General features: G+C 46.0%; 1 protein-coding gene across 2 annotated transcripts in view; it reads left to right on the top strand.

Annotated features, from left to right (window-relative positions):
• The window catches only part of PLA2G15 (phospholipase A2 group XV), a 169617-nt gene that overhangs the window by 72264 nt on the left and 82479 nt on the right, over window positions 1–14874 (top strand). The window contains exon 3 of one of the 2 annotated variants that reach the window (XM_078670050.1): window positions 8479–8582. In XM_078670050.1, the coding sequence (XP_078526176.1) occupies window positions 8479–8582 (104 nt within the window). Of the gene's footprint in view, window positions 1–8478; window positions 8598–14874 lie in introns of both variants that reach the window. The other variant, XM_078670049.1, reaches the window with a different exon arrangement.

Genomic DNA, 14874 nt, shown 5'->3' with positions numbered 1-14874 from the left:
GGTATATCATACTGATTAGTGTAAATAATCTGACTAGTAATCTGAAAAATAACGTACATACTAATCTGTAAAGTAACTAAAACGTAATTTCGAAACATTGATTTACCTGTAATTCAATCAACTGCATTTGAACCTGCATTCACTTACTGCATAAGATTTTGCAAAGCATTTATTTCACTTATCTGCACCAGGCATGACTTGGTTCTAGAAATAAAATAACTTTATATTTTTGATACAAACAAATTGGTCTGAGTTCATTCTTTGAGTGTGACATCATTTGCTGCCTGAGTGTGCACAACAAATGCTTAACACTACCCTCTGATAAAGCCTTAATGCTTGCCCACACTACCACAAATGTAGAGTAAGGTGCTATCTACTTTTACCTCTGCCTGCCTTTGGGGTTCCACTAGACTGTGCACACTATACCTCATTTCGGTATAGTATATACAGAGCCAGCTTCCTACACAGATCGCTGCCAACAAGGTCCCTTGTGCCAGTGCTCCTTCCCTAAAACAAAATTATAATAAGTAATTCTGCTCCCTGTAAGTCCCTAGACAATGATACCCTGAGTACCTAGGGCCCGGGAGCTGAAGATGGCCCTTTGGGACCCCCCCCCCTCACTGGGACCATGCCACTGCCCTTGCAGCCAGCATGCCCCTGTGAGGGAGAAAACAACAAAGTCGACATGGCACCCTGCCTGGGTGCCTTGCCAGCTAGCTCTGCCTAACCGCATATGTAAGCCACCCCTCTAGCAGGCCTCACAGCCCTAAGGCAGGGTGCAATATACTACAGGTGAGGTCATATCTGCTTGAGCAGGTATACCCCTACAATATTTGGCACAATTTCCTAATAGTGTAAGTGTCAGTACATGGGCTGGGAACTCGGCAACTCGAGTTACACAGCCTCCGGGTGCCCCTGGACCCCTACCAAACCGGGTGTGATATCTGACCGGCTGTAGGCAACTAGCCACCAACAGACACTGTTTCTGGACCCTGGGTAGAGAGCCCCTTCTCTCTTAAACCAGAAACAATGCACATCCTGGGCAGAGGCATCATGCCTCCTCCCCCAAGATGGGCCAGTGCTCGAAGAGGGAAAGCTTCAAAGGCCTGCCGCCTTTGTAATGCGACCCCAGCCTCTGCTGCTGGCAGCAGAGGGCAGCCCCTGGTTTACATCCCCACTTTGGGCAGGAAAACAAGCTGTGCCCAATCAGAAGCCACTAAGAGGACTTGGGTCTGGACATGCCTGATCTTCAGATCTCTGGGCAGGAGTTGTAGTGGTAGAATGGCATAAATGAGTTCTGTGCCCCATTCTAGGCAGAATGAGTCTTCAAGAGGCCTTCTAAGGAACTCCAACACACAAAAGGTGTTGGCACTGCCTGTTCCGGTCGAGGGTAATTAGATCGAGCTAGGGTTCTCCTCCTTGCTGGAAGACACCCTATACCACGACCCAGGTGTAAATGCCATTGGTGACCCACTAGGTGTGCCAGCTGCCTTAGTCTGCTCTGGTATTCAAAGAGTCCAACAGGTGGTTCACAACCAGGGAAATGCCCTAACCTAGACCGTACCAGAGGTGCAGAGCCTCCTGGCACAGAACGACACCCCGTACTTGTTGCGGTACCACATGGCAGTGGCATTGTCTTTGAGAACTTGTACAAGGTTCTTCTTGATAGCTGGCAGGAAGGTATTCAACGCCATGCAAATTGCTTGCAAATCCAGTAAATTGATGTGAAGGCAGGTCTCCACCAAAAGACCCAAGTCCTCCGATTTTAACTTCTTCCAAATTATCTCTTTAACTTTAGTACGATGAGTCTGGCTCCACCATCACCTCTGGGTGGGCTAGGGCAAGGGGTCCGTCACTGGTTTAATTGCAGACAAGTCTTGGGTTGCACATTCTCAGACCATGTGCCCAGCTTCTCTGGTGATAATCTATAGTTTCTTCAGATGTTGTCCATGGTCTTCGAGCAGTCACTTGGTCAGGAAAAAAAGTGCAAGATCTCTAAGAAATTCAGCGATAGGAAGGAGATATATACTCAAATCCGGATGGAAACAATGAGACAGAAAGGGTTGAAGACTAACGGCAACATTAGTAACAAGCATTTGCAATGCAATAGGTCTCGCATTTGTCAAAGTTAGAGCTCCTGACGTTGTCAATGACAATGTCTTTTACCCATCGGTTTTGGTCTGGAGTGGAGTGGATGTATGTGGTGTGGAATTATGTGGGTTGGATTAGAATTGTTACCAGTGGAACTGTGTGGCATGGAATAGTTTGGAGTGAAATTATGTGGCATGGTTTGCAGAGGAATTATATGGATAGTAATTATGTGGTATTGAGTGTACTGGACTTATGTGGAGTGGTATTGTGTGTCATGGAGCGCAATTATGTTGATTGTTATTTTGTGTTGGGATGTGATTTGTAGTGGAGTTTAATTTTGTGGTGAGCTGTTGAATTTTGTGGTGTGGTGTGATGTGGAATTCTGTGGTGTGGATTGAATGTATATGGTGTGTTGTGTAATTGTGTTTGATTTGAGTTATGTGATTTGTTGTTGAATTATCACAGGGTTGCTCACCCACTAATCCTGCTAAAGAAAGAAACGGGTTTTAGTGGACAGGAAGTAGTGGCGCTCTACCACTATTAACGTTCAATCAGTATTAAGTACAAAGTATTGGAATGGTGCTGTCAGGGAGGGGAGACCCTCAACCCCTCAATCCGTGTGGAGCAAGCCACATAATCACAAATTAGCAATAGTCCTGCGCACTCAAAGCAGAATAACACAATATGTAAATAAAATGTTCTGAAGACGAAGAACCAATCCAATCCAACCTCTGAGTATATTCTTGAGTTTTTTTCTTTTTAATTGGTCATCGGGTATAGGTTACACACAGCCAGCCGACACGTGTTTCATTGTAGAAAAAGCAGTGTTCTACAACTCCTCAGGGCTGGGAAAAAGAACAGGGCATGGAAATCCATGTCCACAACAACACAAGTAATAGCCCAAATTTGGTGGCATATTGAACTAACACGTCACCCAACACGCGTGGAGACCACAAGAGAGAGATTCACACTGGCCACTAATCCTACCCCCAAATCATCTGCCCATGTGTGATTTGGGGGCAGGGGGCATATAGAACATAACACTGTACATTACTCAAATGTGAATAACAAGAATGTTTTTCACTTCTTGTGTTTTGTGACTTCGTAGACAACTCGAGTCTCTCCTGTCTATTTGACAACCAATTAGTGAAAAACATGCCCCTTACTCGGAGTTACCCATTTGTATTTCCATATATTATGTTAATGCCAAGCCTAGAATATGACAGATTGTTTTCCAGACCTACTATCATTTCAAATGCACCAATATGTTAGAGCGTTGCAAATGACAGACCGCTTCTCAGACCTACCACCATGTACGAGCCACCGGCTTCATCTGACCCAATGCAACTCTCCTTTGCCACACCCCTGCAGGCCTTTCAGAAACAGCAGCCTGTTCATGCTGACTCTGCCCTAGTCTTGCTAGCCCTTCTGAAATACCTACATATCCAAGCCTAATACATGACTGATTCTGTCCCAGCCCTTCCAGATGTTCCTAGGTCGCAAACCTAACGCGATGGCCGCCTTTCATAAGTACTCTTTCTCTTTCTCTGTGCAGGTGACTCAGCCTACCGAGTTGAGGGAACAAGAGACCTTTCCTTGCCCGTGACGTTCCGCCCAAGGCGATTCTGATTTTGGAAAATAGTCTCTGCAGATGTCTTTGTGGCAAAGCCAGCTTTTGTCTGAGTCATCGAAGGTTCTCCCTTGTCCAACTTTTTTAAGTTGCAGCTTTCTTTGTGAATGCAAGCAGTGAACAGGGCTCTTTGTCATTGGGAGTGTGGCCGCCAAGAAATGAGCAGCCAGCTGTCTTCACTTTCCATCTTCCCTGGTCCTAACACGAACATCCTGCCTAGGGTCAAAAACAGGGAGAGGCTGAGAAGATGCTGTGACAAACGCTCTCCTAGCAGCACACAATGCAAGCACTTGTCCTAACCAACAATTTTCTAGGGCTGACTCTGGGGGCATGCCTGAACGCTAAAACAATAATTGCCCAAAGGCTGGCGACCAATGCCAGACTTATTGGCTCTACCAATGCCTGTTGCTGCTTGTATTAGGGACAATGTCACTGGATAATATGAACAACCTCACCTTCCGCGCCAGGATACTTGCTTAGTAATCGAGCGCGTTATAACATAACATAAGGTGGGTTCCCGATTGATTGATCTGCAGTGTGTCATACAGTAGCAGACAGACAACACCATCAAGACTGCATTGACACATGTGCAGCTATCTGTTAGCTACAAGGTCAGACAATTGGAGGCTCTGTGAAAATAACATTGATTTATGTGCTAATTAGATAAGATCCTGATTTAAATGTTGGCCGAAAAACTCGCAAAAGCAAGAGATTTGTTTTGCACTCTAGCTTATGGGGTGTATCCTAGCAGTACGTGCGCTATCGGTACTTTAGGAGATTATGTAAGGGCCGAAAGATGCACGAATACTGATTGTTGACATAATCTTGACCATAAGCGAGCACCTTTTGCATACTCGGGGTTCTAGTGGATTCAGCTTGAAGAGATAATGCATGCGACTGCTGAATGAAAATAATTCGTAGTGGAGACGTTAGTGGTTCCTTGGCAGAGATAGTTATCGCTTTTCTTGCATAGTTAGTCTCCGATTTCATGAGCGATTCATATCCGGAGTGCGGGTACCAAAATGTTATTAAGCGCTGTTGGTGTTTTCAAATAGGGGTGGGCGTAGTGTACTTAGTGGGGCTACGCGAAGCTCCGCGAAGTGGGTAGGAAGCTACGCCCACCCACACATTTCGCATAGCCCCACTACGCGCCGCCCGCCTCCCTCCCGCCCTCTTGTAAATGCCCTTGCAAAGATTTAAAGCCATGTTAAATAAATTAAAACGACTTACCTCAACTGCGGCGTCCCGGGGCTCCCTCTTCCTAGTTTCTTGCCACGTCTTCCTGACAAATGCGCATTAACTTGACGTTGTGGTGGCAACAATGAAAACCTGTAGAGCAAAGCATCATGAGGAGAGGACTACAGTGAAACCAAAACTGTGTGTTTAACATCAGCGCTTTAAGTGGGCCGTGCTTCAAGGGGTCTGAGCACCGCCAGTTTTTGTAAGGGGGGCTCGAAACGGGTATTTATCGGGCTATGTTTTGAGCCCTGGCACATGCGGTCCATTTTTTTCCAGACAGCTGCCTGCCAGGGCGCAAAACAGCCCAATAGAGACCCGTTTCGAGGCAGCAAGCACATCGGTGTGCGCTGCCAACACTGCTCACTTCTCACTAGTGGAGAAGTTACGGCATGACGTCCTGCCAGGGGAGCGTTGTAGGTAAAGGGAAATCCTTTAAAGAGTCATTGTCTTTCTCGAATTCCCTTCTCTTTCTGAAACGCAAGAGCAGCAACATTATGGTAGTAAGGTCACCGGGCTTTAATTAGAAGCTTTTTCAATATTATATGTAACAAGCCGTAGTTGCAGCTTATTTAGCTTATGCAACTAATAACCATTGACAAAGCCAATAGTCCTTACTTGTTGTAGGTATGATGTTACTTGTTGTATCACATATCTGGATGCAATGACAGAAAAAGCAAAATACAAGTCGGCGGCACACTGGCTAAGCACAGATTTTTAGCGTAAATGTTTTAAAGCCCGCCCCTAATTACACAGGCCACACCCCTTTGAGACCCCCCAGTTTTTTCATCCCACTTAAAGCCCTGTTTAACATGATGCTTTATCCGACAGCCATGATTCTATCTAACCCCGTACAGTGTCAAAATACACACTTCGAACGCCGCGTACATGCCCACATTCAAAGCGTACAAGTATCAATTGTTGCAAGGCTCAATGTGTATCTTTAGAATGTGTGTGCCTCATACACTCAATTCTGGCTCTAATTTCACTTCTAAAAGGAAGAAAAAGCCATACAACTGCCTGTGCGATAGAAGCAATTAAGAACTCATTACTCATGCTAGAATGTATCTATGCTGGAATAACTACAGGTGTGCTACAACAGTGTCTGTATAATAACGCCAATCATGGATCTGTTATAAGGTTACAGCATATTTCATTCATAAAAACGACATTCCACCATACACATATGTTGCAAAATAAAAGATTACATTACATGTTGTATGATTCAGTATAAATGTCATACCATAGTAATTCTCAGACATGGTAAACCATACCGAGTTCAATACATCCACAAGCTAGCCTTAGTTGAGCATGCCTGCCTGCCTGTTAATCTCCTCAAATTCTTTAAGTCGCAGATTTACTGTGTTTAAAATGTGGGTCCATTTACGTTCCCTTAAAGACAGTATAAATGGTATGTCACCACCCCTAGGGTTCTGTGTCACTTTTTCCAAGTACCCACAATTGCAATATTCCACCTGGTGCCCCATGGTGTGAAAGCACTCCACCAAAGGCGCTCCTTGGACTTGACACCTAATTCTACTGCAATGCTGCAGAAGTCGTTCCTTCACCTTTTGTTTGGTTTGCCCCACATATAGTAGATCTCATGGGCACTGTATCGCATATGCCTTTTGCACTTTTGCAGTTAGTGTTGCTGCAGGACTTTTTTTTTTTTTTACCCAAGTCTGTAAAATCTTTAGCTGAGTCCGGGGTGCACCTAGAGGCTGTGTGAGGAGGCAGAGAGGAGCACTTAACGCTTCTCACCCCTGTCAGCCAACTGCTTTTGAGTTGACTCTTCCAGAAACCGATGCATATCGGCTAGCCCCCTCCCCCCCCCCCCCTCCCCACCAATCGACTGATAAACTGGACTGCGGTCGTATTGTCAATCCTCAAGAGAACACAGCAGGAGCCCTTGTCTAGTCAGAGAACAGATCGTAAGTGATCCAGCAAGAAGCTCCATGCAATTAATGTGTAAACTCAACTATTCCTCCGTCCATCTTCCTCCCATGGAGTATGTTCCACATCTGGCGCACCAGCCCTGTCGTCTGGCGTCCGACTCTATTAGCAGAAATTGGAGGAATCTAAATATTGCCCTTCTGTTCCACACCTCCATGTGGTCTATTCACCATTGTAGTTCCATCCTGGGCTCCGCTGTCAGGGAAACAAGTTCTGAGCATGTGAGTCCTCTCCGTAGGTGAGCCGCTTTCAATCTTTTTAATAACCTGTAATGAAGTGGGGCCAGGAAACTGTGATCTTTTAACATACACTCACACCACTGAGCACTCATTTTGTAGAAAATACTTTCAAAGAAACCCGCTCCGCTGCAATGGCAGGCCTCTCAGCACACAGGGGGGACATTCGGTCCCTCCTGTGGGAACCCCATGATGAAGCATGTCACCACTAGGGTGAGTGAGGGTTCTTTTAAGAAATAAGTTTTTTCTTTCCTAGTCCTTTGACCTTATGAAGATTTTCCCTTATGAAGATTTTCCCTTCACCTTCCTCTTCCAACACTGTGTCTTCCATTAGGTAGGGACATTCTGTCACTTATGAATTCACAGTAATAGTCACTCTTTTGTTGTTGTAATTTGATAAACAGGGGTTGAAGAGTGGCCTCTCAAACCCTTACTCTCCCGTTGATTATATATAGTTGATGACGACTCCCAGCCCCTGTAGAAGTGCAGTAGTCCTGTAAGTTTGACAACAGTTGGTTCTCTGTGCATGAGTGGTGTTGAGGAGGTAAGAGGCAAATGATGCTCTCCTCTTTTTCAAGGTGCAGGCGATACTAATTGTGTCCACACATTCCTGCAAAATGATTCGGTTTGCTATCCTATTTTTTAAATTATATTATATTCCATACTTTCAAAAGACGCTTTTAGCCTTTTTCTTATTGCTCCGAAATTTCCACAAAATTCTGCTAAAATGGTTTTTGAATGTATTTACCACAATTTACTGTTTCTTCAGTTTTTTTTCTCCAAAGAAATGTTTTATTTCATTTTATTTTTTTAGCTTTTTCAATAGAGGCGAGGAATTTAACCTTGGAGTCTGAATTGCTTTTCACCTGCTCAGCAGATTCAATGGTTACATCTCGGGCAGTATGAGGAAGTGCGCTCTTTCATCTGCATTGAACAAACACCATTACTTCAGCCACTGTGATTTCTGTACTAATAAAAACACATTCCTCCATCTCTATCTCCGTGCCCTGTGTAATTTTATTCCCTTAACTAACTCCCTAGTTTTTCTGATTGATCGAGGATGTGCAACGTGTTTGTGTATAGCCCACAGGTATGCCCAGTGCTGTGAGGAATGTATATCCAACTGTGGTTCTTGGCCTCCTCCTTCTATGAAGCTCTTCCATGTTGCAGGTTCTCCTCCCATTTTAAAAGCTGATAAAGCAAAAGTCACTGAACCAGTAGAACCTTCATTTTTACAGGACACAACCTTTCCTTTGTATCTACCAACAAATGTAATATTTAAGATATTGTGATAGTTGTCTTTAATTTAGGGTTCTCTGTTTTTAATTTAAGGTTGGTGTATAACAGGACTACAAAAACAACCAGTCCTCCTGATGGAGTGGATATTCGTGTTCCAGCCTTTGGAAATACTTCTTCCTTGGAGTATCTAGATCCAAGTAAATATTCTGTTGGTATGTATAGTTTGCATTGTCTCCCACCTGCCACAAGTGAAAGAAGCTGTGCTGTTAAACATTGTGTTTTATTCATTGTGCCTTAACCAAGAAGGTATCTTACCATATACAAGAACATCAAATAAAAAGTAAACATAAGTTGCCACCTAGTCTATCACTTTATTGTATTCAAACAATATCCAGTACTTGCAGGTTTGGTTCCTTCTCATTTCTTCTACTAAGACTTCATGAGCTGATAGTTATTTGAATCCTTTGTAATGGTTTGTTCTTTACAGAGGTTGGTTAATATGATTCTCTTGTGTGGCCTTTCAGTCCCGAATGAGACCCTCTTATATTGCTTGTTTTGGATTTCACTTTTTAATCTGTTCATTTTTAGGGCTCGCCTGGCGTTGCAGCGCAAAGCGCTGCCGCCAGCGAGCCTTATTGTTGTTGTGTTGCCTCCCTCAAGTGGTACAGACCGGTGCACGAGCAGACCCCGGTCTGTGAACGTGCTTCTAAGACGCGCTTCCCAGAAACAGGCGAAGACTGCAGGCGCCGACACTGGCACGAGCCGCAAGGAACGCCAACGTGCACGCTCACGGCGTCACGCTCCTACCCTCCCTCGTCTCTTCAAAGCTGTTCTGCGCTCCAGGCCGACTTGTTTAATCTGCATAGGGAATACATAATATACAGGTATTGCTTACCGAACGTCATCTGTGTTTTTTTTTATTTATTGGAGTGGTTTGTAGAGTACCTGCATATTCCAATAGGATTGTTTTTCTATGAGCGTGTTTTTGTTCGGTTGGTGACTTTGAGATTTATCCTCGAAAAGCAGTAGTGATTGTGACGGAAAAGGGAACAGGGTCCGAGCCTCTCTAAAAAGGGATCAGTATTGGTGGCAAACTGGTCAAATCTGTGGGGGAGGAGGGGAAGGCATCAAGGAAAAGGGAAATATTAAAATTTTTCTCCGAGGTGGGATGGCTCGTCTGGCAATGACCATCTTTATTAGTGGAGTACAACAGTCCCGGAAGTAACTACGCTGGGACTTGTCCTTCCGTCGTCTCCAGTGTGTATTTCTAAAGTTCCTTAGATTGCTGTGAAGTACACTTCTGCCTCTCGCAATCAGGAGTGCCGTAAGGCCGTGTCTCCCCATGACTGCTGCCAGTACAAGCAGTGTCCTGTGTGCACGCGCCCTGCTCAGCCGCCCCTGGGACTTCCTGTGATTGGCTGAGAAGTTGGCAGCGCTCTGGAGCCCTGGGTGTCCCACGAGCCATGCGCTGCTCTGCAGAAGCGGGAGGCGCACAGGCCGTGGTCCGGCACGGGAAGCGACAGGCGGTTCGTCAGGCGATAGCTACTGCAGAGCCCGCAGCATGGGGGGCTTCCAGAAGCAGAAAGAACCGGGAGCAGCTAGCAGCCCCCTCAGGCAGCCGGTGAAGAGGGGCAGCAGCAAAGCGTGAGTGAAAACCCACGGGTCAGCGCGGGGTGGCAGTGTCCATTTATTGCAGCGAGCAGCACCCGCTCTCTTCAGGGAGCATTGTCACCAATGCAGTGCAGGGAGCAGTGCTCATGCACGGCAGGCAACGTTCACTACAAGACCACTGCCCGTTAACTGCGTAGTCGGGTGTCTACTCTCTTTAGGAACCAATGCAAACTCACTCCTGGTGGCAGTGCACGTGCACTGGTGTGAGCTTTGTAAATGTGCCTCATTGTCTAGTGCCGACGCACTGCTGGGACGGTTTTATTTCACTATAGGAAATACTGACCATGCAGTGCATGGCTCAATGTTCCTTCACAACAGGGGGCAGTGTCCGTCCACTACAAGGGGCAGTGTGAATTTATGTAAGGTGTAGTTCCAGAGTTACTGTATGCAGTATCCTAAATTGTTGACATAATACAGAAGGTTTACTTATATAGCCAGAAGGTGCCTGTTCTGCGTCTTTGGGGTGCCAGAGTATTGTTTATATGGTTCCACGGAGCGTTAGCGCAGTGCCAGAGATGGGGTTTCAGTGCCAGGGGTTTTTCCGTGCTATTTGCAGATGTTTCAGCCTGGTACTCTGTCAGAGGTTGTCTATACGCAGCAGGGCATTTTCGTCAGAAGTTATGCTTTATCTTGCCTACAGAACTTCGCAGTTTTTATGTGAAATGCCAGATATATTGTTTACTCCATAAGCACCAACCCATTTTTTCAGTGTATACAGAATCCCGTTTGCAAACAGAGAATAAAACGAGACTTATAGATGCTATCGAGGTTCAACAACGCAACCAATGCTGTTGGCGCATTTCGAATATCAAAATTCATGCATATCACATTGTAACTTTTTATTGCAGAATGTGTTGTATGTTATTGTTCGTATGTTGCCATTTTCCTGCTTTTATGACCCTCTAAAGTTGTTTAACAGAGTGGGCCTGTGGTATGCTCACTACCTCTTTTTGTTTTCTCTGCCATTCGTCTCATTGTTTGTCTGTAACTGAATGTCATCACCCCGAGCAACATACGCACGGCTTCAGTTGTGCTGTAAACGTGTAATCACATAGTGCACACCTTGGTCCGAGTCTGCTCCCGAGCCAGACCCAGCCGGAGCGTCGCTGCCATTACCTGATCCAGACTGCACTGAATACGCGCTGCATTTACAACCTTACAGGTCGAAGTGCAGAGCAGTAAGCAGGAGCGCAGGGGCGGGGGTAAAATGTGAGGGTGATGATAGCGGGTGACCACTATATTACATTAGAACACCTGTTCTGTTGTACCGCCTGCCCTTCGCGCACATGCGCATGCATCGGCTGTACACTTGTATACGTCATGGCAATTTATGTTTAACGAGTTTGAAAAGAGGCTTTACTCTCGAGAGCGGTGTCGGTTTCCTGACATAGAGGTTGAGAGAGAGTGGAAGCGAGAGGTGGACATGGATGACATTTTTGGGGTGCCCAGAGGAAGCACCTGCTACAGTGTGTTGCCTTTTGACCTCCACCTTGCCCTTTGGTGACCGGTCTCCTTAGCAAAGTCCTTCCCCCACCCCCTACGTTTACCCCTCCCCACAACCACACACACACAGCTTATGAAGAGAGCGAGATAAGAACATAAACAAAAGAAGGCCCATGTAGCTTTGTTTACTTTTCTGTTGTCTCCATTTCTTGCCCTTTCCATAACACCTCTGCAGTAAATAAGAGGCCGTCGAAAGTCCAAGGTTGGACACGCCTGTGATGTCACTGGGTGTGAAAGGGAGTGAGATGCCACTTTTGCCACCCGTAACATTTTGGTGAGTCAATGTCTGTGAGGAGAGTGGTGGGTGGTGAGAGAATGAGAGGAACAAAAGTCTCACCGTAGTGACTTGTATTATGATTTCTTTTAAAGCTTTGTGGTTCCATAAGTCGTTTTGGAGCACTCACTCCCAGAATGCGTGAGGGAAAACAAGGGCAAGAAAGATGGCAGGAGAGGGACAAGTTAAATATTTCTCAAAAGCGGTTTTGAACTTTGGAGACATTCCATGGCACCCAATTGCTAAAAAATAATTTGCTCCAGATATTGCCATATCTAAAGGTTTGATTGCGGGCAGAGGCATCTACTTCTTGTAGTGAGGCAAATCCCAGATCACTTCTGTAGTAATCATAAAAAGCAATGTCATGCGATTCCCAAGTCCCCCCCATCACTCCTTTCTCCTCACGTCAAAGTCCACCTACACCCACCTGCCATGGATTACTCGCTGCACAACAGAGCACTGTTCAGTTTACTGAATCTGTTCTTTAAATCTACCCGTGGCCTTGATGCACACGAACACCATCTTCCCTAGTCATCTTACATCCCTCACTGCGACCTCCACGCCCTCCATCACCTCTCAAACATATTTTTGCATCCATGATTTAAGTTCATGACACAATTTCAATGGAATTCCTTATCCCTTTTGATAAAAATAGGCAACACCATCAAGCCATTCTAAGTGGTCCTCAAGTGTGATATTTCTCCCTGAGGCGAAAGCTGTCTTCTAACGCAACTTGTCAAGAATTCAAGACGCAGTTGCTGCGCTAGGATTTCCATGTAAAGTGCTGTTGGTTTTGAGTCGAACAACAAGTTGTCTCTGGGTCAACTATAAATTAACATAGTATTTCCCAGACACTTGCTTATTTGACCCAGATATATTTCTATTTAGAAAAAAAACATTTGTCATTATCTATACCACTTAAACCTACTGTACATGCCATAAGCAAATCTACATTGTGGACATTATTTTTAAAACTTGACAGTTTGATAAAAATCTCAAATATTTTGTGATTTGCAAAAGACCCATTTATATCAAGTTCAACAAATATCATCTCATCGATATACATTTAGATAGTTCACATCAATCCTAAAAAAGTCAGACTTCAGCTTCTCTGCCTTTTTAGAAAACATCTTCAGACAGAAATTGTCGACACTTTCCATATCTTGGGCTGGATGCTTAGTTTGAATAGGTCTTCATCAGGATAGGGGTCTTTATGTGCAAATCTTACTAACAGGGGATATTATGTCCTTGTTGAGCATTTTGTTCTGCCCGGTATTCACCAAAGGGACAAGTATTTCTTTGACTGTTCTGTGCATGCCTTTGATGTGGGCTGCTTTGTTGTACATTCATTTGAGTGCTCCCAGCTTCACCCCAGTGTTCCTGCTGGTGGATTGTGTTTTCACCAATTTCTGATGTCGTTGGATGAACGAAAATCCATTGAACATTTCCACTCAGCACCCTTCCACTGTGACTGCTGGTTTTTTAGGTCTCGCCTAGCGACGCAGCGCGAAGCGCTGTCGCTAGTGAGATTTATTGTTGTCGACTTGAGTTTGGAAGGGGGACAGGACATGTGAATGCATACGGTAAGACAGGCGATGTGCACGCGTATGGCTCGTGGCATTATCGCAACTCCTGCTCGCACCATACGCCTTCACATCTCCTGTCTGTGCGCGCCGCGCTTACTTGAACATGTGTGGACAGCTTTTATTTATTTTCAGTGCTCACATCAGACCGCAGCAGCAGAGGAGCATACGCGGCGGCAGATGGTGCAAAGAGAGCAGCGTGCCCGGTAGCGCACAGTGTACTTACCGTGAGTATTACTTGCCTGTGCGAGCGCATCCTCCTACTGCCACATACCCTCCTGCATATCTCACCAGGTCGCTCCTCTCCAATCCCCAGCTGTCCTTGCACCCCCTCCAATGTCAGCCAGCCCTGCGCCATCTGCCGACCCCCACCATATTCCTACAAGACTACACACTTCGTTTCCGTCCCCCGCCAGGACGAAGGCATTGCGGCAGAACATTTCAGCCCCTGACACCCCCTCCAAACAGCTACTCCCTCCTCGGATTCCTTACCGTTACGCCATACTTCAGCGGGATGCCCTGCAGCGTGTCCCCAGAGCTCACGGGGTGCTCGGTGTACCTCTTGGCCCAGGCAGCCGCCGTCACGCTGGCCGCGCTGCCGTAGTAGCGTGTTTTGGTGCGTGCCAGGCTCAAGGACAGTTCAGCCTCCAATTCAGACTCTGAGCCTCAGCGCGGATACATGACGTGTCTTCTCTGGCTATCCTCAGCTTGTGCCGGGACAGCCGATGTGCACGCTCACGGCGTCTCGTGCGCTTCCACCGCACTTCAGTTTTGCGTGCTCAGAGAATACCCCGCTGCACTTGTGACAGCTCCGTGGGCTGAATATTTTACAGTACCAGGAGGGAAGGTCTGCAGAAGGAAGCACCAGCGGATCCATATGTAGCTGTACATTGGCCGACCAGTATTAAGGTTTGATACCTGTTTTTTTTTTTTTTTTACTTTAATCTATACGCACTTTCTGTTGCTGTCCTGTTCTCGCCCCCCTCCCATGTCCACGTTTTACTTCCGAGCGCAAGCAGTGTTAGGGTTTGATCCTTTTGTTTTTTAACTTTAATCTAAGCGCCGCACCGCTTCAGGGACAATGCGTTCGGTTTCATTCGGAGCACCGCCCCCATGTAAGCAAAACAAGCATTTACAATGCAATGGTTTTGCCTTTGTTAAAGTTAGAGCTATTGGCATTGCTCTTGACACTCTGAAGCTCCACTCTGAAGCTCCACTCTGAAGCTCCACTCTGAAGCTCCACTCTGAAGCTCCACTCTGAAGCTCCACTCTGCACTCTGAAGCTCCACTCTGCACTCTGAAGCTCCACTCTGCACTCTGAAGCTCCACTCTGCACTCTGAAGCTGCACTCTGAAGCTCCACTCTGCACTCTGAAGCTGCACTCTGAAGCTCCACTCTGAAGCTCCACTCTGAAGCTCCACTCTGCACTCTGAAGCTCCACTCTGCACTCTGAATCTG

The sequence above is a fragment of the Lissotriton helveticus genome, chromosome 12 (assembly GCF_964261635.1).
Source record: "Lissotriton helveticus chromosome 12, aLisHel1.1, whole genome shotgun sequence".
NCBI lineage: Eukaryota > Metazoa > Chordata > Amphibia > Caudata > Salamandridae > Lissotriton > Lissotriton helveticus.
This window is presented reverse-complemented; position numbering and strand designations above follow the sequence as displayed.